This window comes from Hippocampus guttulatus, chromosome 6, assembly GCF_054856545.1.
Source record: "Hippocampus guttulatus isolate MCC_2025c chromosome 6, RoL_Hgut_1.0, whole genome shotgun sequence".
In the NCBI taxonomy this organism is placed as follows: Eukaryota; Metazoa; Chordata; class Actinopteri; order Syngnathiformes; family Syngnathidae; genus Hippocampus; species Hippocampus guttulatus.
In genome coordinates, this window is record NC_141266.1 from 25,359,703 (window position 1) to 25,384,237 (window position 24,535).

The window sequence follows — 24,535 nt, forward strand, 5'->3', positions numbered from 1 at the left end:
TTTCAATTTTCAATATTTAATTTTGGCACATACAAAAAAAAAATGAGAAGGTCCACCCGTGAGTCAACTTGGTCTCAACTCAGCGTTTCCTCTTGGTCTGAAACTTGTAGATGGCCGGAGCATTCGCCGTCTCCTTCTTCACTTTGATCTTCTTGTTTCTATCCTGTAGGAAACATGGAAAATATTCTTTTCACTTTTCAGCGAAACTCCATGCCAGACTTACCCGTACGTTCCTGACACACCCGCAAAAGGCGAGCAGATGAAGACCACACATAAATGATCCTCAATTAACTGTTTGAAAAATGGTCATCTAGCTACAGTTTCTTTTTTTTTGGTGGGGGGGGGGGGGGTCTGAATGTGGAGATCCAGCTGCTGTTTGACTGCATAGCTGGATCTACTCCGTGAGGGAAGAAGGTTGTTGGCCACCCCCTCAAAAAAAAAAAAAAAAAAATCAACTATTTGTCTTGCCACCTTGAACAGAGCAACGCAAACGATACGGAATCGCTTTCTTGAGCAACTTCAGCGTGTTTCAGAAAGTTGACAAATTTTAAAGCGGCCCTTTCATCCTTCCGTTTTTCTGTCGGCGGACCTCCGACACAAATGTTGGGACACCCCTGCACTAGCCAATCATTGTGGACATAAAGACAATATTGATGTTTCCTTTACTCTTTTAGATTACATTTCATGAAAAAGGAGGTGTAAAAAATGTATATCGCTGCAAACGGCCTATTTCTGCAATAGAGCAGGGATTGACTTGACAGAAAGGTAGACCAAAAAAAGGACAATCTAGCAAGGTAGGCGAATCCCGTCTTGATTCTCATGCAGGCAATAGGTGACCTGGAGGTCCTTGCGCATCTGGAGCTTCTGGCTGATGACAAACAATTTCTTCTCCCGGTCGATGCGTTGGGACAGACGCATGTACTCATGCTTGCGTTGCTTGGACAGCATCTGCGACGCACAAGTAGAAGGAGAACACGGAGACGTCACCCGGCGAGATCTTTTTCTCGTTTTGAGGCTCGGGGTTCTTGGAGACGGACGCAGGCAGACCTCTTGGGCGTGAGGCTGTACGGCGCCCATGACGTGCTCGTTGCTCAGCGTGTCTACCGTGGGCCTGTTGTACGCGCGGTCGACCAGCTCGGGGACGGTGTTCAGGCGGTCGGCCAAGTCGAACGACTGCACTGGAAATCGACAGCCGACGTTAGGAGAGGATTAGTACTTGGCAACAGGGCGTTTTGCAACCTCAATCCCACCCCAAAGAAAATGCTTGTTCTCGCGTTACATTTGTGAATGATTACCGTCTTTTTTGGAATCCACAAAAAAAGTGTGCTTGTTTTGCTTTATGCTGACTACATCCAGAAGATGGAGACTCCCTTTCAGCCTCTCAATTTTCTGTGGATGCGGAGAGAAAAACGATTATTGACACAGGGCTCTTTGGAACGACATCCCACCGAACATTCGGCGAGCCGATCTTTCAAACTCGTCTCAAAACTCATTAGTATTCTTTGGCTTCTGACTGAGACTTCATTTTTAGTTTGACTATTTTTGTGCTTTCTACAGTCTTTTTATGAATTGATTGTTTATATGAAATGTGCTCCATGTACAGCACTTCCTGTTGGATGGTTATCGTCACACTCGTCCGTCGTCTTCCATGTGCGAACTGACCGCGACTTCCGCAAGCCTCTTCATCTCGACGTATTTTATGTCTTGCGTGGTCATCACTTTCTTCTGCTCCTCTGTCACCTCAGGCTCCTCGTTTTTCCCCTTTTTGCTCACGTGGATTCCATCCTGTCCGTGACACACATGATCAGCTCAACCCAACAGGAGCGACCAAACGGTAAGAACACATCTGTCGTCCGTGTTACCGTCAGCTGCGAGTTGATCATGTGGTAGTAAAACTCATCCGGATTCTTCTCCAAAGCCTTCTTGCGAAGAGCCCGGAGCGTGTTTTGTTTCTTGTGGTAGTCACTGTTCAAAAGCAACACGTGGAATGAATATCGGAGGTTTATTTATGACTGTACACTTTGCAGGCATTTGACTTCACTTACTCGGCACGCTTTTTGTAGTCTTTCTTCTTCTCCAGCAAGCCCAAGTGCTTCCTAAATTTAGGCTGATAAAAGCAAACACGTTCAACGGGTGCATTTAGTTGTGCACGTGAAGAACCCCCTCATATGCTAGTGGGGTGGCGTCGTTATTGGCGTTGATCTTCTTCGTCTGTCACGTATTCAATTTCGATCATATTGTTACATTATTGTTGCGTGTTTACCCATCTTGTGTACGGGACGCCCCGCCTGCTTCGTCGGCGAAAACTCCCCAAAAAGCTCACCTGAGATCTTTCTTGGTGGTTTCGTTGTCGGGATTTCAGCGCTTTCCTGAACGACGACATGTCCGAGAAGTGTTCCAAAACAGATGCTCGTACAACACGAACCTTTTCAAATGGACAATTTTAGACTCTAATCGATCCGAAGGGAGGCTAGACTCCACGTCGTTTCCCCTTCAGCAAAACACATGGTTTCCTGTTTCCGCGTTAGCTTTTCGCAGATTCGCCACAAATATAAAATGATCTTTACACCGTTTCGTTATTGGCCGCGAGTGTCACGCGATGTATAAAATCCTCATATAAATACATTTATTTTAACGTGACGTTTAGAGCAGCGCAGAATTTGGAATAAATTCTCTGATGCCAATATTTGTTCATGTTGTAATATTGCATTAGAGGCGAGAGAGGTCGCTGTTGCACACTTTTGGCCTGCTTTGCTCGGGAGCGGGAATTAAAAATGTCATCAAAATGCACTTCTATGAATCCAATTTACAGTCTGTGTCGTTATATTTGACAAATAATTCGTTTAAAAAACGTTTCAGCATTTTTTAATGTTGCCGTTCAAAACGGTACAACAAAAACATCATTTTGACTTACTGTAGAAAAGAACAACAACAACAACAAAAGAAAAAGACCCCTTTGATATTGTAAGAAAGTATGTTGTTGGTGCTCCAAGTTGAATTAGCTCAAAAGCGCATGTGCCAAGCCCATTTAAAATTTCTGCAAGAGTTTCTTCTAAACAATCCTGGACAACACTTAAATGATTTTCACGACTAAATCCAGATCCAACATGTCAAGATTAAAACGATATTTTTTAGGTTGCCTTGACAACATAAATTTCAACGACAGCTGTCTGTAGTTTGGACATTTTACAACTTGCACTTATTTGTCAATTTAATTACGTTTTAGTGTTGTCAATTTAAGAAATTTTGGTCCAATATGGCCCTTTCAACATTTTGGGTTGCCGACCCCTGCGCTAGCATGGCGGCGTCAACAAATTGATGTCATGTGATGTCTAGAAGATGATTGAAAGGAGAATAAAAGAAGAGCTTACAATTGAAAATTGGCCACCCGTCTCCTGCACCTGCTTTCCATTGGGGCTCACTTGGTCGAGTTTCCTCGATGGAGTTTGTGAAAGTACAATCCCTGGATTTCATCAATCACCCCCGCTTCAAGCCAAAACCACTGACTTCCTGTTCAGTTTTGCGCATGGGTCTATCAGGTTTTTCTGTGAGTCGCTTATGATTGTAACGTCCCATCAAATTAATCTTATTCCGCCGCGTGCAACTTTTGTCAGAGCCCCAAAAATGGTGAGTATTCAGGGTCTCCAAAAAAGTCGATTCACACTCGATAATAGCCGACGATTCAAAGAGGCCTTCGCGCTGCCTGGTGCTCAGGCCCCCCAAAAAACAAAAACACGATGACATGGCATGACTAGAAGAGCCACGACCATAGTGCAACTTTGAATTTGGAGTATATTTACACTGTGGTCTTTTAAAAGCAACTCACACACACTTGTGGCGGAGTTCATTGGCTGTTGCCCGCCGCCGTCTGCTCCGGCCGGCGCATACCCTGGGTGGGATTTTCACACAGGGAGAGAGGGAAAGAGGCAGAGAGCGCCTCGAACACCACACAATCTTGTAAAGCCAAAATTGTTGACAATTAAGCACAAATATACTGCTCGTTTTCTCGGCTTGAGTTCTGCAAGTGTATATAGAACCACGATGGCCGAGACGTCATGGGTGGCATCGGCATCAAGTGCGAGAAAAGTTGGCAATAAAAGTCACACGCTGGTGTTCTGATGACATATCTCCAGAAAGGACGTTTTGTTGTACGGCCGCAAAAGGGAGGCATCGTGTTACAAGTTGGACCTCGGTGTTACCGATGTACCGCTTTTAACAGTCAGCTTGGTCCATTAGTTGAGTGCTCGGGGGTCATGATGCTCATTACAGTTGACGACGTTCAAATAGTATATGCCCCCGTGTTCTTTATTTCTCACACACAAAGGTTTCGGTTCATCAAACCCATTTCAATATCACACAGAGAAATTTATTGCAGTTTCTATCAGAATCGCCTTTCTTGTCATTGTATAGAATACAATGACATTCGGATGCCGCTCCTTAGTGCATTTTGTAAAAAAAAAAAAAAAAAAATAGAATACAATAAAATAACGATTTAATAAATACAAAACTCAACAGCAGCAGCAGTAGTAGTGTGGACTGAGGCTTACATTGCACGCTCAGATATTGCTCATTATTGCACAAGTGATGCATGCCAGGCACAGAAAAAAAAATCCCAAACTACTTGTCCCTGTGTGAAAAAGTATTTGCCGCCCGCCCCCCGCCAGCCAGCGATGTTGGACCGCGTGTGTCGTGTCCCAAAACCATTTTCACGTCATGACTGAAGGTGCGGCAATGTTGTCAAATGGGGTGCGGCTTCTGTCGGCACCCCCCCCCCCCCCGGGGTGATGAGTCAAACGAGCATAATGTCGCTTTCCTTGTGCCCTGAGGACACAAGAGCAGCGCCCCCCCCCGCTTGACTGCCTGATTGCATCAGGAGAGAAGTGAAAGGCGACAGAGGTCCTTCGTCACCGTTTGGAAAGAAATAATCCAGGTCATACATCATTTATGGTTAAAAAGAAAAGACGCACACGGCGTGCGCAGCTGCCGACATCCAGAATTGTCATTTGTGATCGCTCCATGAGATCGACGCCATTCTTTTTGTTTCTGTTCAGACAGCAGAGCTGACTATTTAGAAAAGGCTGTTCATATATGAAAAGTGAAACAGCGATAATGGGGACAGGACACACATAGTACGTTTCTGCTTCTTCCGACTTCTTTTCAAATTGTAAATAATCAGGGATGTGTAACACAAAAAGAGCAACCAACGAGACGAGTCAGTTGCTCTTCACAATCGGAGGAGAAAAGTATCAAGAGGGTGCGGGGGGGGGCTTCCTTATTTGGAGAGTGAGTGACAGAGGAGAAGGGGGCGGGCTCTCGTGACTCACTTCCGGAGTAGTAAAAAAAAAAAAGTAGCCGGCAACTTTTGTCCAGCACACACACACACTCACACACTTGGAGCGACGTGGTTTTTTTCCCTCCCCCTTCAACAGCCGCAGCAGGCGGGCGACACCGGACCGGAGCGACCTCCGCACTGAAGCCCGCCCCGCAGCGCTCGACTGGCGGCTACGTGACACCCGGGCGGCCCGCTGTCTGCTCCCGCTTCATACCTGGTAGGACATGGCGACATTTACCGCTTTCTTCATCAATATTCTTACTCGGACGGCTTCGCCACCTGCACCGCTGCGTTTGTACGAACGTATTGGTCAGACGTGCCTGTTATTACCACGTAAACGTCATTCAAAGTGAACTTTCCAGTGGCAAGAACTTGGAAAAGGAACGAGATCGTGGTCATAAATGCTCATTACTTGTCGCTTGCGTTGGTTTTCGCTGCAAAGTATTCGATCATCGGTAATCACGTATCAACGTATTTTGGGAGCTATTCTCTTTTCACGAAAAGAAGAAAACGGGAAAAGGGGAAGTCAAGTCAGCTTTGATTGTCAAATGTGCAACATAGAGATAACTATGTTGGCACTAAATTTGTCTATTTCGTTTCAATATGATTAAATAAATTATGGATATGTATGTTATCAACAATACACTATTAAATATATACTGTATATATCCCCATCCATTTTCCAATCCGCTTTTTTTTTTTCGCGAGGGGTGCTGGAGCCTATCCCAGCCGTCTTCGGGCAGTTGGCGGTGGGGCACCCTGAACCGGTTGCCAGCCAATCGCCGAGCACACAGAGACGAACAACCATCCGCGCTCACACTCGCATCCGGGGACAATTTCGAGCGTTCAAACAGCCTGCCATGCACGCTCTTGGAATGTGGGAGGAAACGGGAGTACCCGGAGAAACCACACGCGCGCCCGGGGAGAACATGCAAACTCCTCGCAGGAAGGCCGAAGGCGGGATCGAACCCACGACCTCTGCACTGTGAAGTTGACAGAGAGATAATATATATATATATATATATATATATATATATACACACACATATTTTTTTTATAATTCTTGGAAATATGGAACATTGGCAATAATCGTCCATGAATAGTTGAATCCTCAAATTTTGTTTGGTTTTTCTCTTTACACCCCTGAAAAAGACATTTTCGGAATTAAAAAAAAAAGTCAATTTTAATCCATTTCAGTCCAAACTGTCTCCAATTCTGATCAACAATGGAAAAAAAAACCCCTGTCACACATGCTTTTCATTAGACAAGCATTTGGTCATATTGTTGCCTTCTGGTTACATTTGCCACAATGAAAGCAGACGCAGGCATGCCAAGGCTTGATGAGGCCTTTTCGTACGTCAGAGCTTAGTCAAATTTGCACTCGCTCCTCGGGGCAAAAAAGAAGAGGCTTCCTGCGAAGAGGGCTGGACGACGTCTCAGCCTTGGCGTTTTCATTCTTGATTTTCCTCTCTTGCGTCTTCGAGGTTGGGCCTGTATAATAGAAAGCTCCCCATACCGGACGGCGTGCGGAGCCACTTTAATGCGACATGAGCTCCCAGGCTTGTGCGCAGGGGGGAGTCCCTTGGGCTAAACTGCTCTTTTGGCCTGAGGCAGGATGTGCGTATGGCCTCGCGCAGTCACTCCATTACATTTTCAAACTTGGCCAAATGTTACAGTGGCTAAACTTGGAGAATTCCAAAGAGGCCCTTGCATCCTTGCATTTTTATGAAACGCAAAGGATGGAGTTAGTGTGTTCTCAACTTGCTCTTTGTTGAAGGGAAGAAAGCAGGCATTTTAAGAAGACCTTTGAGTCTGTTTTCAACCACCGGGGCCTGACCGCCGGCCGCGCAAAATCACCTCCGAGCTGCCAAGAGGCCGTCTTTCCGTCCCCGTTTTAGCATCTTGGACGCTCTGTCACGAGCGCGTTTGCCCGCCTCCTCTTCCTCTCGCGCCGGTATTCTTTTCCGAGGGTCGGCGCCGCGCGCGAGCTGGAAGCGAGCCACATGCCGAAGAGCCGGCGGGCGGGCGGGCTTTGAAAGCGGCCCCATAAGAAAAGAGGCGGCCGAGCGAGCGGTTGCAGGCGCGGAGGAAACGGGAGTCCGCCTTGACTCCGTAAGGCGCGAATCTTGAAGCGATGGCGTGGCTTCGACGATGGAATTCCCACAACTTGAATATTCACCGAGGGAGACGACACCGTCGACGAAGCAGGAAGTGGATGTTTTGCGTCCGTCGCGCACGAAAGGGGTTCACCCTTCGATTCAATCTGTCACTTACCAGGAACACAGTCGGTGCGCATGGAAGATATTTCACAAATGGCTCGCGTCCAATCGGTGTTTCCCCATCCGCCGTCCCACATGAAACAGATGTTGTTTGGATGCGATAATGCTCTGTCCATTCGCCGTCTCCTCAATGAGTCGGCCGCGACTGGTTTCCCGCACCTTGGCCTTGAGGAATGAGGCAACCATCTTGTCGCGCATCCTTTTTTTTTTCCCCCCCACGGCTGTTTTTTGTTTTTTTTTAACAGTTGCGATAATGTATCGCTCACCTTTGCTGGCTTTGCTGCTCTGTGTGTAAGGTACCAGCAGCGAATGGGTGCAAGAAGATGGCTTGGCAATTTCCTCGACTTCGGAGGTCGTATCAGCAATGTAACAGAAGCCATTTGCACACTGCTCATCAGAGTCTGCCCCCCCCCCCTGCCCCCGTGCTCTGCTCTGTGTGAAAGGTACTAACTGACAGTTCCAGCATGAAGGCAAGCTGGCAGCTGTTGGCGTCTGAGGTAGTATCGGAGCTGTAACGGGAGCCGCTTTTGTCCGAGCTGTGACGGAAACCCCTTTCACGCTGCCGGCCGCCAAAGCTAGGTTTTCCGATGCCCTTGATCTATGTGAAAGGCACCGATGTGGAATTTGGCACAACGATGAGACAAAGTGTTTCACCGAAGTCACCCTTTAACTGTGTCAGCGTTTTGTGTGAAAGGCACTGACTGAATTCGGCACGCAGGCAACCCAGCAGTTTCTTGGCTTGAGTGGCGCATTTAGAAGCGGCCTTTTTACATCGCCCACCAAAGTCAGCCTTTCCTTTGTTACTGCTCTGCGTGAATGGTACCGACACAGAATTGGGCCATGGAGGCGACCTGGCAATTTCCGGCTTCTGCACGATAACAGAAAGCCCTTTTACGCCGCCCATAAGAAAGCTTATTCCATTTCATTGTGTCTGTGTCAAAGGTTCCGATGTGGAATCGGGCACAGAGGCGGGACGGAAATTTCACGGTTTTGGAGATTGTCTCGAAGGTGCATCGCAGACCCCAGATTGACCGTTTTTCAGCCTGTGTGAAAGGTACCGACCTCCAAAGTTTGGCCCGATGTCACACTGTTTAGCAAAGCCGTTTTTTCCAGTCACGTTCTCATGTGCGAAAGGTAGCGTTACCAGGCAATTTTGCCATCTCAGGAGGCGGTTTGCATATATCGCCTCTGCAGATCTCCGTGTGTAAAAGGCAAACGGTTCTTACTTGAACTCTGATGCGAGTATTTGTGTGACGGGGGCTGAAAAAAGAAAACAAAAAGTCCTGCCCTGACAGGGAGATCTGCGCAGCAGGCTCACAACTCCAACGTGAATGATGTCATGGCAGGAAAACGCGCCGCGATAGCTCTTACAACCGACTTGGCTTCGGGCAAATCGAAATCTACCGATAATCTGCAGCGTTTTCCTCCGCAACCTGTAATTTGAGTCATCGCGGAGCGCGGCTAACGGCCTAATGGAAGCACGCCCGATGGCTAATGGAGGGAAAAGACTGCCGGGTACCGAGAATTCCTCGCAGAAAATAAGGTCACGCCGTGCAATTTCTGCCCTCCGTCCCTGCCGGGAGACAAATTGCGCGTGACGTTTTTACGGCGCCTCGTTCTAACTCGTCAAAGCAAGCAAGCGCCCGCCGGCAAACACTGTATCGAGAGCATGACGAGCTGATGCTTTTTCAAGGATTTTGGTGCCCAATCTTCCCCGCTCTTATGCGACGCTGCGGTGGGAGTCCTTTTTGTTTGCGTTTGCACCACCGTACTCCAGATGAAAGGCTGCGAAATTCTCATTTTACAATGACGGAAGCAAAGCGATCATGACGATTCGTAACACGATATTACGGAAAGAAATGCGCTCAAAATGTTGCAGCCTTGAATGAGCGCCGGAGCGAGCGTGACTCCAAATCATCGAAACGTTCCAAAATACTCGACGTCACATTTGGGTCAGGAAGACAAATCGACTTGACGGTGACCTTGACGGCGTCACCGTCCTCCCCCTGCTTCATGTTGGTGCCTGTTGACGTCACGGGGCAGAACATGCGGCGCGCGTACTCAACCGAGGCCCCCCGATGTTCCTCGCCTAGCAAATCAAGACGGCGGCAACGGGATTTCGCTTCGGCCGCTCGACGACATCTTGTTTGCGTCCCTGCGGGATCTTGGCTTTATGTGGCGTGCGACTTGAGTCGCATCGCTGTCGATTGCTTCCCCCGCCGATATTTCCTAGCTTTGGCGCGCGCGGCCGCAAGAATGCGCGGCGCGAGGTTCCAACCTGCATCTGTGGGTTCTCGTCACAACGTGTTGCGCAATTGTCGTCCCGCACTTGCGAAGCCGTGGCAAGGAAGGTTAGCGTCAAAGAAAGAAAGAGTTCAAAAACAACGTGCTGAAAAAACATCTAGCTGTCGCTCCGTCTGTGTGAAGTACAGATAAATATGACATTTATATATATTAAAGATGTCCAAAAACATGCATGGCAGGCTGATTGGACGCTCTAAATTGTCCCTAGGTGTGAGCGTGGGCGTGGATGGTTGTTCGTCTCTGTGTGCCCTGCGATTGGCTGGCAACTGATTCAGGGTGTCCCCCGCCTACTGCCCGAAGACGGCTGGGATAGGCTCCAGCACCCCCCTCGGCCTCGACCCTAGTGAGGATCAAGCGCTTCGGAAAATGGATGCATGGATGGATGTACATCTTTCCTAAAAAGATCATTTGATTTGGTTTTCAATACATGGGGTGCAAAACGACCGGAGGACTGCTCGATTTGAAAGTAAAACAATTGGATTCGGTCGGACTCGGTGAGTCTCTCCAATAAGACGTTTCCATACGTATCCCGATACAGATTTCAAAGTGTAACCATTCAGTTCAGTTTCATGCGCTGGCATCTTTTCAATCGAAAAAACGATGACGCAATTCCAAAACACGCACACAGAACAGAACATCTCGACTCCTCTGACTTGAGAGTACGTCGGCACGACGCAAGCCGCGTTCTTGCGGGATCCCTGCGCCGCGGCTCTTTCTTCCAGTCAAGTATTGACAAGCTTTTGGCGTTGGCGCTCTCACTTTTTCGTCCCGGCGACGGCAGGCGGCCGAGCGGCGTGCTTCGACAAGGTCCGCGCCGCATGCCGACGTGAGCGTCCGAGTCAATTGTGCGATTGTAAACGAAAACCAAAAAACTGCAAGGCGGGTGCCGTGCCGCTCGCATTTCTACCGCCCCCCCCCCCCCCCCCCCCCCCCGCCCACAACCTTCATGTGATGCTCAACTTAAATGGCTCCATAAATGGCAGAAAGTGTCCTTGGCGTGGCTATAAAAGGACTTTGGGCTCCTGGACGAGTGGATGCTTTGCAGATTTACGACGGGGACGAGCTAAACGGGGATTTTCTTGGCTTGTCGTGGTCACTAATAGGAGAGAATGAAGGGATGGCTTAAGGAGAGGAGAGGCCCGGGCGCGTCGTGGTCGCCCGCGGGCCCGTCTGTCATCAGCCTGTCAAGGGGTGGGGGGGGGGGCCTTAATCAACATCAAATACGAGCCCTGCGCGGTGGAGTTTATTTAGCGTGCGTACTCCCTCTTCACCCTGGAGAGGTTTTCACAACTATGTGCACTTGAAACGAAGGAGGTCTTGAACTGAGCTCTGGATCATTGGTTCCCGCACATCTATTTGCCACCGGAAGTGGCAAAAGCTTGACTCAAGCAGGAGTACAGATCAAGAAAAAGAAAGTACGGGCACGTCTTTTCAAAAGTTCAAAAGTTAGGACCGATACCCGACAAAGCTCGGTATGCGCCACCACTTTTGACCCCCATCTAGTCTATACCGCTTACCTGGAGTCGGGTCGTGGGCGCAACAGCTTCAGCAGGGAATCCCAGACCTCCCTCCCTCTCCCCAGCCACTTCTTCCAGCTCCTCCCGGGGTGGAGCCGAGAGAGAGAGATCTTCTCTCCAGCGGGTCCCGGGGCCAGGTCGTGTCCCGGGGCCTCCTGCCACCGGGATATGCCCGGAACACCTCACCGGGGTAGGCGTCCCGGAGGCATCCTAATCGGATGCCCGAGCCACCTCATCTGCCCCCCAACGTGGAGGAGATGCGGCTCGACTCGGAGCCCCTCCCTCACCTATCTCTCAGGGAGAAAACCCATTTTGTATCCGAGATCTCGTTCTTCCCGTCGCAACTCGCGAGATCGACCGCTAAATGGAGAGCTTCGCCTTTTGGCCGCCCCCGCCTAACAGCGCAGGTGTCATTTGCGACATATTCGTGTGGATTGATCAATAGGACGAAGGACTAAGAGCCCGATTTGCTAAGATGCCAGATAGCCCCCGTTTAATTGCGCGTTGACTTTCACGATTGGCAACTGGAGGTGACTTTGTCCAAAAGAAGGGTTTTGCATTCCAAGCGCCGACGGCTTCCCCTTTGAATATTTGCGAGAGCAGCACTGGCGCCGGATCAAGTTGGAAGTGATGAAATTGGACGACAAAAGACATGGGGGGGAGCGGCTCCAAGTCGGCTATTTCGTCATTCGAAAAAAAAATGGCTTCGATGACAAGAAGATATTTCACAGGCATCGTTTCTGGCATTTGAAAGCAAATGCTCAGCTGAGCGAATAAGATCCGTTCTTTTGCCCTTTTGTCCGGATGCCTTCTTGAATGAGGCGAAACGCATTCCGTCTCAAACTCGGCCAATCACACGCCGCGCGCTAAATGACGACTCCTCTCCCGGAACAAACCCGATCAACCGTCTGGTCGGTGAAACCTTTGAATCACGGAGAAGGCGTTGCTCGCTGAGTAAACGACGCGGGAGGAGGCTTGCCCGCTTCGCAGCTGTCGCCACATTTCTCTGAAAGTAATGACTCGTTTTCCGCAGGCCCTCCGGTGGGCCGCAAACCGCTCGTTGCTAAATTCTCTTTGTCCGAGCCACAGAGGCGCAGATGCGCAAACGCTGCGACGCTCGATGAAAGGAGAGAAAACGCCATCACGTCGGCTCCCTCGCACCGAGCCGGGTTGTGACCCGCGCTCCGTCTCGGCTGCGAGGTACCGGCTGAAGGCGACCCAGGCAGGCTTCGCGCACACTTGAAGGTTTTCGATACGCCGTTTGAGACCAAATGAAGCGTCCTCAATAGAGACGGCGCACTCCCGTTTCGACGAGCAACTCGGCAGAGCGAGTCCATTTCGTACGGCGGGCCGGAACGCCGAGCCAGACCGCTGCAGTGGAAGGAGTCGAAATCCAACTCGAATCAAGTGTCTGAATCTTTTAGCCACGTTCCAGTTATCTTTTTTTGCGAGAGTCTCGTTAAATATTTGGTTTGTGGGTTTGTCTTCAGCAATGCCGCGGGGGGGGGGAAAAAACTGCGATCCGCATTCCTCTCATGGGTCTGGCAAACATCACCGAATTGTTTTCACCTCAACGTCTTTGTTTCATACGTTAGCAATTCTGCCCCCAGCTCCCCCTCTCGCCCTGCTTTTAATGGGCCAAGACAACCCGGCTTCCCAAAAAAAAAAAAAAAAGCCCCACTTCCAACGCCGACCAATGAGTTAAATAGAGGCCAGACGGTGAGCAAAGCAAAGCCAGCGAGGGTCTATGACACAAGCGGCATGACTTCACCGTGGAAGTATTCCCCCCTCCCCCCCGCCACCCCGACCCAACACCACCCGCACCTCATCCCTTTTGCGTGGTGAGTGGAAACAGTTTTTGCTTTAATTAACGCCAGAGACCAAATTGAGGCCAAATGAAGCCAAATGTCAAGTCGCGCATGATGATGACCAACGGCCGCATGTTGACTAGTCAGTGCGAGTGAATGTTAACCCATGCCTCTTGCGCGTCGGTGTGTGTGCCTCTTACATTTTTCGCTTCGGAACCGAAAGAGCCGTTTCACAGCAAAGAGGCGCGAGGGTCCGGAAAGCCGTGCGCCGCAACCCTGCTGGGCCGCATCGGGCCCGTACGCCATCAATCCTGTTTACCGAGCATTTAGATCACGGGTGTCAAACTCAAGGCCCGCGGGCCAGATCTGTCCCGCCACAACATTTTATGTGGCCAGCGAAAAGTTGCTAAAGTCTGAACCCAAATTTCAAATTGTTCGTTATTCTTGACTTCTGATTGTAAAACTAGGTATTGATCAGTTTGTTGTGCGCTGTGCATGTGATACGTGGAGGGGATTAAACATTGATATTGTTTCCCAAAATTCACAACGGCCCTCCGAGGGAAACTGTAACTACAATGTGGCCCGCGACAAAAATGAGTTTGACACCCCTGATTTAGATGATCAAGACTGCCGGAGTCTTTTAAGGACCGACACGATCAAATAATAAGTGGTCTTCCCCCATCTTTTTCCATTTTCAAACATTTTGGGAAAAAGCTCCAGGGAGCCACTAGGGCGGCGATAAAGAGCCGCGGGTTGCCGACCCCCGGGTCGTAACGTCCCCACGCAGGTGCTGTTTGTTAGCCTGTGTGCGCCACGTTGTATTGGAAGGCCAGCGGACTGATGCGAAGCTTTTGCATCCCTCTCTCTCTCAGTCTTGTGAGCGACGACGCGCGTGCCCCGCGATTGGCCGGCCGCCAATTCGGGGCGCGCCACCCCTGCCGCCCGCGACCCTCGTGTGGACAAAGCGGTGCAGCTAACGGATGGATATATGTTAGGAGTGTCACAAAAAGTGCTCGGAAGCAGAAAACGGTTTTTTGATTTCAAATTTGTGAGTGCCTTGAGTCGCATCGTTCCTCTCTTGAAATGTTTCTGGCTCCATACGGAGTCGTCTTTTATTGGAGAGAGAGAGAGAGAGAGATGGATGGACAGCTCTGAGAAGGAAATGGCAAATTTACAGTACTGACAATTTGATTCAAATGTGTGTCAAATGACATGAAAAAAATCACTGTATCCGCCCCAAATGGGCAGAATAAATGAAACTTGATGAACATCGTCATATTTACCTCATCTATGAAAGACCATTTGGGAGTGAATTGATCAAGCAAAGACAAGACGCCTTCTGAAGGGTGTTCACCAAAGCACCTGCTTTGTTTGGGGGTTTTCTTTTCTTTTTTTTTTTGCTTGTGTGCGCGCGCGCATGTTTTTTAAGACGGCGGCGGCGGAGACTTTTTGCATTTTATCACTAGCGATGAGTTTGGCGTGGAAGACGAATGGCGTTTTCCATGCTTGCATGATAAAGAAAAGGCGCGTGACATGGGGAAGATAAGGGGCCCGATGGATTGCAATTGGCCTTTGGCGAAAAAGTCGGCGCCCGCTCGTCCGCAGGCCCAAACAAAACGGCTGATAAATGGGCTCCCATCTAGTGCGCGCCAAAGGGAGTTTCGTTCACCTTTTGATAGCGCTCATCGCTCGGAGGTCATTATTCTGCCCGCGTGTTTCTACGTTGACCTTTTCCGCCCGGTCACCGCCAAAGCTTTGTGATTTTTATCCTTGTTAACTGCACCGAAATGTATCGGGTCGAGCAAGCCCGCCTGCGCTCGACGGACACATTACCGCCTCTCCCGTTTGACCCGATTCCCCGAATATGCGTCAGGGTTTTTTTTTTTTTTTTCCTTTCTTTCTTTCCGGGATCGGCCGGTCCGTTTGCGCGCGGCCGCGGCGTCCCGCATAAAACGGCGGGCCGGGCGCCCTCGCTGTGAACCGAGCGGCCGAGGAGTTGATGACGGTGCGGCGCAAAGATGTGTTTGCGCGTCGCCGCGGTGACGCGCCTGCGAGAAGGGGCCCGCGTGCACTCGGAGAGAGTCACACAAAGTCTCTTCGACCGAGAACGGAGAGACTGAGCTCACGCTTTTGGATGCGTCTTTTGCCAGCTTCTTCTAAATGTGGGTCGGCCGGGCGTGCTTGAAAGACCGGCGCGAGAGGGAAGAGAGGAAAAATACCAGGCGTGTGAGAGAAGACCCACGTCTGGTGTCACCAAAGCTCTTTTTGAAATCCACAACAGGTTTTCCCCTTCGGACCAACGTCCACCAAAAAAAAAAAAATCAGGCGCTCTTTACGGGCTCCGTGGCCGACACGTTGACCGCGACACTTGTGCTTTTTGTTTTTGTTGTCGTTGCCTTTGGCAGCGCATCCATTGGCTCATGTCGGAAAGAGCGACGTTTGCGTAGCGGGCCGCCGCAAAGGGTTAAGATGGGCGTGGGAACGACGCCGCGGAGGATCCTGAAGACGGAGCGGGAAGGCGGGGCGACTTGCAAAAAATCTTGTTTGGATTGGAGACGGAGCTTCCGCCGTGACACTCCAGAAGTGACGCAAAGGCGCCTTCCGAGCTGAAGGCCGACAGGAAAGCTCAAAATCAAGATGAACTGAGCGCAGCAATCGTAGAGGCGCTTTGGCGAGACGAACGCTGTATCGTCTCGCCGCGGGCCACGCGGTGCTTTCCCATCGTGCCGGCGTAGCTTTTTCTTTGGCCCCTTTTTTGTCTTGCGGAACCCGCCTCGATCCTCACATTGCGAGAACTAGAAATGAAAAGCAACTTGCTCCGATTCCAATGGCGAGCGTGAGTGAAATGAGACTCCGAGTCCCATTTTTCCATTTGGGCTCCGTGCTAGCATATTTTACGCCGTCGGGAAGCGACTCGCTTACCCCCTCCCGAGGTCTTTTCTCGCCCGATTCTTTTGCCACCTCAACATATAAAGTACCGGGAAAGGAAGGAGAGAAGAAAAAGGCAACCTTGCGTTCTCCAGCCACTGACTCTCCCAAAAAGCGGGAGACACACAGGAGTCCTCTGCATAGTTTCTCCAATGCAAACCAGATGTCAGGCACCAAATGCATGGCAGCAATTTTTTATTTTTTTTTTACTCTCTCAAAGGAAGACAAACGTAGCCGTCGTAAAAATCAATTTATGCCCATTCCACAGATCCTCGAGCATCCTTCACGGCGGCGTGACAGGAGAGCCGGCGTGATCGTTGCTTGAAATTGAGACGACGGCCTTGTCGTCAAGCGAGCGGGATTTTCACAAGGAAATTAGCGCCACGCTCTGTGTTTGTTTCAAGCCGTTTGAAGCGCCGATGCCCCCTTCGATTGTGTCATTGGCTCCCTGGAGTGACGTTCAAAAACATGAAATTACGAAAACATAAATCACCACGTGTCAAACTTCCTCAACAAAATGGCCGCCGGGGCCTTCACGGAATGCGTTTCTCGTCAACATTCGGCGCGAGCGGGTGCCGCCGATTGATCGGAGCGCGGCTTATTGCCAAGTCGTTTGCGGCGTTCGTTTGGCTCCGACCGGGCGCTGTCCGTTACCAATAACTGACGAGGCGCCGTTGCGTGACATCCATGGCGTGACGCGTCTAATCGGCCCGCGCGCATGCTGCGGCCTGCCTGGGAATGATGGGCGCGCGGTCGTTGCTATTGTGCAAGGCGGAGGCTCTCGCAGGTCGCCGGCGAGAGAAGCCGCGCCATTTTGACTCCGTTGATTTCTGGCACGCATTGAGGTGGCGAGCGCGGCGTTCCGCTCATCGTGTGACCTTGGCGCCTTTGGCGGCTTTGTTGTGTTTACGCGAGGTCTCTCATCATGAAAATGTTTTGAGTCTGTGGCCTTTTCCCTTCAGCGCCCGTTGCACTTTGGCCTCGCCGCCGCGGCTTCCGGAAGAGCAAAAGGCCTCGGCGTGCTTTTCCTTCCTCGCGACTCTTTAATTTAGCCACGAAGCTTTTGCGACTCGCCGGCTTTTTCCACCTTTTGATTTGTTTTCAAATATCCGTCTGCGAGATGGAGGAATGCCAAGGCCGCGGGATTCGACCCGTCGGTACGCGCGCCCCTCCCCGGTTGGCGGGCCGGGGAAAAAGTTCAGGGCCGTCGCCGGGCAGCGTCGCAACCGAGCCCGTGAACGGCCGGCAGCCCAAACTCTTTTGACGCTCCGTTTGATTCCAAATGTGTTTGCGCCCCGCAGCAGAGCGGGGAAAAGAAACCGGCTGCTCCTTCCTCATTCCCTACTATTGAGTCAAAACAATCACCTCCCCCTCCTGCGCACCCCCCCCCCCCCCCACCCAAAAAGTGTTTTACAAGAACTAGACAAAGCATCTGTCAGGCTGTTGTATCAACAGGGAGATCATCTTGACCGCAACGGGCGTGAGTCGTGAGTCTTACAAAAACGAAACCACGGCACACACACACTCGAGCGTCTCTTCGCTCTCGGTGGCAAAAGCGGAAAGCGGAAGGATTTTTGAGAGGGTCCCGGAATATTTGTCTTTTGCCACACGTGCCACACACACACACACACACACGTGTCGCGGTGGCTCGGCGATGAAGTGCTGCCTCCACCGTTGAAAATGCAATCCACGCTTTGACTGTTTGGTTTTCAAGCACAAATAACGGCTTCCCCGTGTCGTTCTGGCGACAGCCCCCCCCCCCCCCCCCCCCGCATAACGAGCTGATTCCAACATATTGTCTGATCATTCTTGAGGGAGCAAACGAAGGCGCTGGCAAGTGTTTTAATTTGTGGGATGTCGTCTCTACAATGCAAAGCGTTGCAGGAATGGCGCCGCGTACTCGAACGTGCTTGATATTGTCCCCAAGTGCGCTCCCGGGAGTGGCACGCAAAAAAAAAAAATCACAGAAGGAAATACAAATAAAGATTTCCACGAAATACAATCAAACGTGAAGTTTGTGACAATTTCAAGGTTTTTTTTTCTAACCCAGTAAATGACATTTTGGCCTCAGTACTTTAAAAAAAATAGTATTTATTATTTTAAATAAATAATATTTATTATTATTATATATTATATATTTATTTTATTTTTTTTAACTCAAACTACGTGAAATTTGAAGTATCCTTCCATTCTATTTCACTTTTTAGTCCAGTACATTTGCATTGAATCTCTGAGAACTGTTTGGCAACATTTCTTTAGGGACAATAGCTTCTTTTTTTTTCTCCCTCCAAGCAATACATTTTATTTGAATCTTGATTCATAAAGGGGGGGTCAAATCAAAATATTTCTTGGCAATAGTTTCCGCGTGGCCCAATTAGTCGGAACCCCCCCCCCCCCCCAGTTCCTCACGTGATGGTGGCTTACTGTTCATGCAAGTCCACCTTTTCGGAATAAAAGTGCTCCCTCGTTTTGGATGCAAAGCACAACAACGCAGCCTTAAATCCAAATCGGGCACGGAGACGAAATCCAGCCCAAGTTCTTGGAAACGGAGAATTTCCACTTGATGTCATGGCATTTATGGCAGACTAATCAACGTTGAAACACTTTCAGGAAAAGAAAAGCGCGGCGACGTCACGCCGCCCCACGTATCGCGGCCGCGTCCAATATTTGACTTTCCATCTCGGACGAACGCCCCCGCGGGAACGTCTGCAAAAAAAAAAAAAAAAGAATTCTTGGTCCCGAGCCCCGTTTTGGCCGCTGGTGACGTCATCCGGCGTGGACTCCTCAGCTGCGATTTCCTCGCAGCTCGAGTATCGGGCAACGTTCCCGGCCTCTGCTAGGCCGTGTCCTCAAGTGTCTGCGGCACCTCTGAGCGCGATTTCCTCTCCCCCCTCGTTCAGGCCGGCAACCCGGGCGAGCGCCGCGATGGCCGACCGCTTCGACTGCGACAACTGCAAAGAGTCCCTGTACGGCCGCAAGTACATCCAGTCGGACGACAGCCCCTACTGCATCCCGTGCTACGACAGCCTCTTCTCCAACACCTGCGACGAGTGCAAGGAGCTGATCGGCCACGACGCCCGGGTGAGTGCCGCGATCAAACTCGCTTTGTTTTGATGGCGGAAGGAAGCAAACTTTCACCTGCCGCGTTTTTTTTGTTTCTGTCGACGCCGGTTACGAAGCCCGCGCGCGCCCGCTACCGTGTCACGCGGGCGATCTGTGAACTCATGGCGCGCCATGCGAATTGATCGGAGTGTCGAGCTTTTGTCAAATTGATCAGTCTTTGGTATTTTCAAATTCTTTTTTGCTTTTTTGAATCATGTCTGACATCCCAAAAAATCATTCACTCAAATTTGTTCCCCGACTGTGGCGAAGGTGAGCCAGCCCAACCATGACCTTCCAAAGCCAGGTCTTGAAAACTCTTCCGCCCTCGCCACATTCCCGTTGCGGCTAGACCAGAGGTGGGCAAACTACGGCCCGCGGGCCGAATCCGGCCCGTTGGTCTTTTTAATCCGGCCCGCCGAAGGTCGGTCTACAATTAAGGTTCGATGTGAATGATTGCGTTCATTTCAATTGGACTTGTAATGACAGGCATTTCGCCGCCAGGTGGCGCATTGACTTGAAGTTGCAGAACACAGGGAGGGGGGGGGGGATCTTTTCGACCACCTAGGACCTCTGTATCGCTCTACTTCTACTGGTCTGATCACAACCCATCTGCAGAAATGCACAGGCTAAAATAGGTCATCAACAAAGTATATTAATACCGTACGTTCATGCTTTTGTTCTGTTGATGTTTGGTATGGACTGTCAGCAAATGCAGTTGTTTTTTTTTTAACGTACCATAGCTCGTGCTGACCTGGCCCTTCTGTCAAATTTTAAAAGTCAATGCGGCCCCCGAGCCAAAAAGTTTGCCCACCCCTGGTCTAGACAGACAGACGACTCCTTCAATGACCACACCGTTGATATTTCCAGCGATTTATTGAAGAAGGTGTAAAACTGAAACAGACAGACATAAAAACACTTATACGTTGCAACGTAAAACAATGTGCCCCACTGATCTGACACGTGACGAACGCGTGGCTACGCTAGTGTGGCTAACGAGCTAATATGCTAATGTGCTAATCGCTGTGCATAAATGTGAATTAAACAATAGAAACGCCCCACAAATGTAAATACACGCTGAACACACCCCACGAATGAATAATATGGCATACATTTACATAAAACATTTACATACAGGCTGTGCTTGGCCTACGACACGAAGTTGCAGTCCATCGTTCGGAGGTTCCCCGCGCAACGTTCAACCGGGAGTGTCTCACTCCATAAAATCCGGTGTGCCCTTCACAATAACGAATTAACCTTACAAAATAAAGCAGCTCTGTAGTTCTAGAAAATAGGAACCAAATGGCTCTTCAGGAGCCGGAACAAAAACCATGTCCATGATTCCCCCCCCCCCCCCCCCCTCCCCTGTTACAGCCCAATCCATAGAATGGTAAGTCACCCCCGCGCTCCTCCCTGGACCTCGTTTCAAGCAGCGGCAGCAGAAAAGTCTACTTTTGACCATCCTGCGAAGCCTTGTTGACCACCTAACTGATTTGGCTCCGCGCTTTGAGTCCATCTGTTTGCTGCCCAGCGAAGCCATATCCCACTTCTCAATCGAGTACGTGTTTTGCCCTTATTCGGAGACCCATTCTTTTCTTTGGCGAGCCACCATATGAACACATAGCCGCGCCCATTTGAAATACGGGCCGCTCGGGACCGCTCGCCAAATAGTGAGCGCCGCGGCCGTCAATCTTCGCGAGTTCGAAACAGCAGCCGGAAACCCGAAGTTGCACGTTAAGGCTAACCTCGGGAGCAGCCCCAAGTGACCGCGCGATGGATCGGACCCGAGCGCGCGGCGCTCCCTCCGATCTAGCCGATCGTGATCCGCGCTCTTGTTGTCGAAGGCCGCCGGTAAGCCGCGAATTCGGATTGACCGTAGTCATTACCGATTCAATTGGACTCCCTTCCTTCCATTTCCACGCCCTTGTTTGCACGCCCCCCCCCCCCCCCCCCCAGGAACTCTTCTACGAGGACCGGCACTACCATGAGCACTGCTTCCGCTGTTTCCGCTGCGAGCGCTCGTTGGCGGACGAGCCCTTCACCAACCAGGAGGACGCGCTGCTCTGCAACGACTGCTACTGCAACGAGTTCTCGTCCAAGTGCGTCGCCTGCGACAAGATCGTCATGCCAGGCGAGCCAGCGCCCGCCGCCGCCCGTTTGCTCTTTTGAGACTTCTCCCAACAAAATATCCATCGCAAAGTTGTTGTCCCTTTTCTCGGCCGAGGAACCACGGTTGGTACCGTGCGTGTTGGGAAGGGACGCAAAAGTCCCCGCGATCGGGCATTCGTACGACATGCTTTCTTGACATGCTCGCGCTACGACCTTCGTCTTGTCTTCTTATAAGTTGAAAGAGGTCAAAGGTTTTTTTCCCTCATCGGAAAATGATCTCGTTTTTCCGAAGGAAAACAATTCCGACCGAGGCGGCCGTTTCTTCCCAAAACGTTGACGTGACAAATGCTCGGTGGGCCGCATTGAAGAACCCAGCCGGCCCTGTGGGGCCCGCGGGCCACGCTTTGCTCACCGCCGCATGTCCACATGTAACTTCAGCGGTGTTTGCCAAACGGAGGAACGCTTTGTTTTTGTGATTTTTTTTTTCCACGCGTGCTAGTTTTCCACGGACGGAGAAGAAAAAGTCGGCGCGACCTCAAAACCACCAAGTATCTTATTTTTTTTTTTTTTTTTTTAAAGAAAGAAAGAAAAACAAGTACCAAAGTGGGAGAAGACGAATGATTCAGTGGGGCAAACTGCGGGGGGGTTGCATGATCCCATCCTGTACGGCCAGCTGCATGGTTTCCAGCAGTGCGTGTGGGGCCTGCGGTGTTTTCATTTCCAATAAATCCAAAGGGCTTTTTCTCGCCCTCCTAGCACACGATTTCAAGCGCTCCGGCAAGGTTAGCGCGCACCACTGTTTGATTGCATTTTTTTTTTTTTTTTGCATCTTCCCCCACGGGGCCTCAGGTACGAGGAAGCTGGAGTACGCCGGCTCCACGTGGCACGAAGGCTGCTTCGTGTGCCGTGCCTGCGAGCAGCCCATCGGCTCCAAGTCCTTCATCCCCGAGAAGGACGAGCACTACTGCGTGCCGTGCTACGAGGACAAGTTCGCACCGCGCTGCACGCGCTGTCAGAAGGTTGGCGAACGCCTCGCCGACGGCCCGGTCGCGGTCCCGTTCTCGGGTCTTCGCTGACCGCGATCGGGATTCGGCGACGCCCGGACGAGGGGCGACGCTCGAGCCGACTGACCGGAGCCTCTTTTCAGAGCCTGGCCAAAGGCGGCGTGACCTACCGGGACGAGCCGTGGCACAAGGAGTGTTTCGTGTGCAGCGGCTGTAAAACGCAGCTGGCCGGCCAGCACTTCACCTCGCGCGACGACAGCCCCTACTGCCTCAAGTGCTTCGGGAGCCTCTACGCCAAGAAGTGCGAGGCCTGCGGCAAGCCCATCACAGGCAAGAGCGTCGCCGCGACCCGCTTTTGCCGCTCTCCCGTGTCGCCGGACGACTTGGCGGGAGCGGATGCTGGAAATCACTCCGGCTCGCGACGGTCCAACTTTGTGACGACGTACCTCCGTCCACGTAGCCGATCCGTACCTTCTAGCGGCGGTTCGTCGTCGCCGTTTCCAATAAAATGGCCGCCAACTGCGATGTATCGTACGGTCGGAATATTTATCCGCGTCGAAACGTTGACGTTTACACGGTGCGAGCGTGTCCGTTGCAAAGACGAGCATGGCAAGAAAACAAAGATTTTATAAGACACCAACAAACAACGGTAGCGTTCCTACTCGCAGTCTCCGGTTGAGCGCGTGCCGCGCCCCGAAGCCGTTGCCGATCATCAATTTCAACTCTGCCATGATTTTCTTTTCCGCAAGTACAACAACGTGCCGGGTCGATCGGTTGGGGAATCCCGCGCTGTACGTTTGGTTCCTCAGCGAGGTCGCGGCGGCAGTTTGCTTGCCGCGGTTCGTCGGAACCGAAGGCCCTTCCTTTCACGACTTTGTGGTCGTTATCTTGAAGTTGACGCGATCGCGGCGTTTGTCGTCAGCAAAAACGGCAAGTGGAAAACGACTGAAACGACGGGTTTTACTGAAATATTATCGGGATGGCTGTGAAACAGGGAGAAGACGGTCTTTCCGTATCGATCTTTCAGGCCGCCGTACGGTAACACTCAATGGTACGCTGTCTGCCAGTTTTCCTGGCGCTCGTAGCCGTCGCTCTTCGCAACCGTCGGAGCGGCCCAGGCTGCGTTTTAAGAAAGCGAGCATCGGCCAAGGCTGCCCCATTTGCACGGGCATGACGGGAACTCCCGCTTTGGGATTTCGATGCGGATCCCTCGTGGGACAACCCTCCAGAAATAAAAGCGTCGTTCCCAACGGCCAGAGATTCCCCGGTGGCTTTCACCTCTGGTGTCCAGTCGGGTGTGCGGCACGCTGCTGCGGAAACTTTCACAGAAAGTGGAACCTCCGTTTCCACGCCGCGGAAATGATTGTGCGATGTTTCAAATTTCAAATGAAAAGGAAAAAAATGTGACTTTGAAGTATCTTTCCCGGTGTTTTGTTGATTGTTTATTTTAGCCACTAGCTCACGAATTAGACGCCAGTTGACCGAATTAAATGCTATGCGCTTGTTGTCATCGGCCAGGTGGTTTGTTAGCCACTAGCTCGCTAACTAGCCGACTGGACAAATTCGCCTCGGTCATTTTTTTATTTTATTTTATTTTTTGATGGGCAGCAAAGGTTAGCTCTCAGCTGCCAACTTTCTAACTGCTACGCACGTTGTCACTCGCGATCATCAGCCGGATGTTTAATAATCCTCTTCTGCTAGCTCGCTAACTTAGCGCTGACTGGCTAACTGCTTTTTAAGTCGTCACTTGTCGTCAGCGGCGCGAATCTTTTACCGACCGCTAAGATGATCCGTCGTCGTCGTGACGCCGCGGTTTGTCGAGCGGTGAAGACCTCGACGGTTGTGTCCCTCTTTGTGCAGGTTTCGGCGGAGGCAAATACATCTCGTTCGAGGAGCGCCAGTGGCACCAGCCGTGCTTCACCTGCACGCAGTGCTCCGTGTCGCTGGTGGGCGCCGGCTTCTTCCCCGACGGCGAACGCATCCTGTGCCGCGACTGTCACAACGGCCTCTAAAGACCCCCGCGCTCCCTCCCTTGCATTCCACTCGAGTCACGTCATAGCCAAAGGCTTGTGTAGACCCAGCCAGGTGATGCACACAAAAACCAAGGCGCTTTTTCCAAAGTGGACCACCACCAAAACCCCTTGATACGGCCTAG

General features: G+C 51.0%; 2 protein-coding genes across 2 annotated transcripts; one reads left to right on the plus strand and one right to left on the minus strand.

Annotated features, from left to right (window-relative positions):
• On the minus strand, window positions 1–2,515 carry utp11 (UTP11 small subunit processome component). Its single transcript, XM_086113774.1, has 8 exons — window positions 2,324–2,515; window positions 2,046–2,107; window positions 1,863–1,965; window positions 1,663–1,785; window positions 1,296–1,389; window positions 1,048–1,178; window positions 838–948; window positions 1–163 (listed from the first exon to the last, which is right to left on the minus strand). Exons 1-8 carry the CDS (start codon window positions 2,381–2,383, stop codon window positions 80–82), a joined length of 768 nt encoding a protein of 255 aa, XP_085969900.1. The 5' UTR covers window positions 2,384–2,515; the 3' UTR covers window positions 1–79.
• Window positions 1,793–24,535, plus strand: fhl3a (four and a half LIM domains 3a). The gene is made up of 7 exons (XM_086113773.1): window positions 1,793–1,834; window positions 5,430–5,549; window positions 19,069–19,249; window positions 21,224–21,398; window positions 22,226–22,395; window positions 22,524–22,710; window positions 24,241–24,535. Exons 3-7 carry the CDS (start codon window positions 19,094–19,096, stop codon window positions 24,390–24,392), a joined length of 840 nt encoding a protein of 279 aa, XP_085969899.1. The 5' UTR covers window positions 1,793–1,834; window positions 5,430–5,549; window positions 19,069–19,093; the 3' UTR covers window positions 24,393–24,535.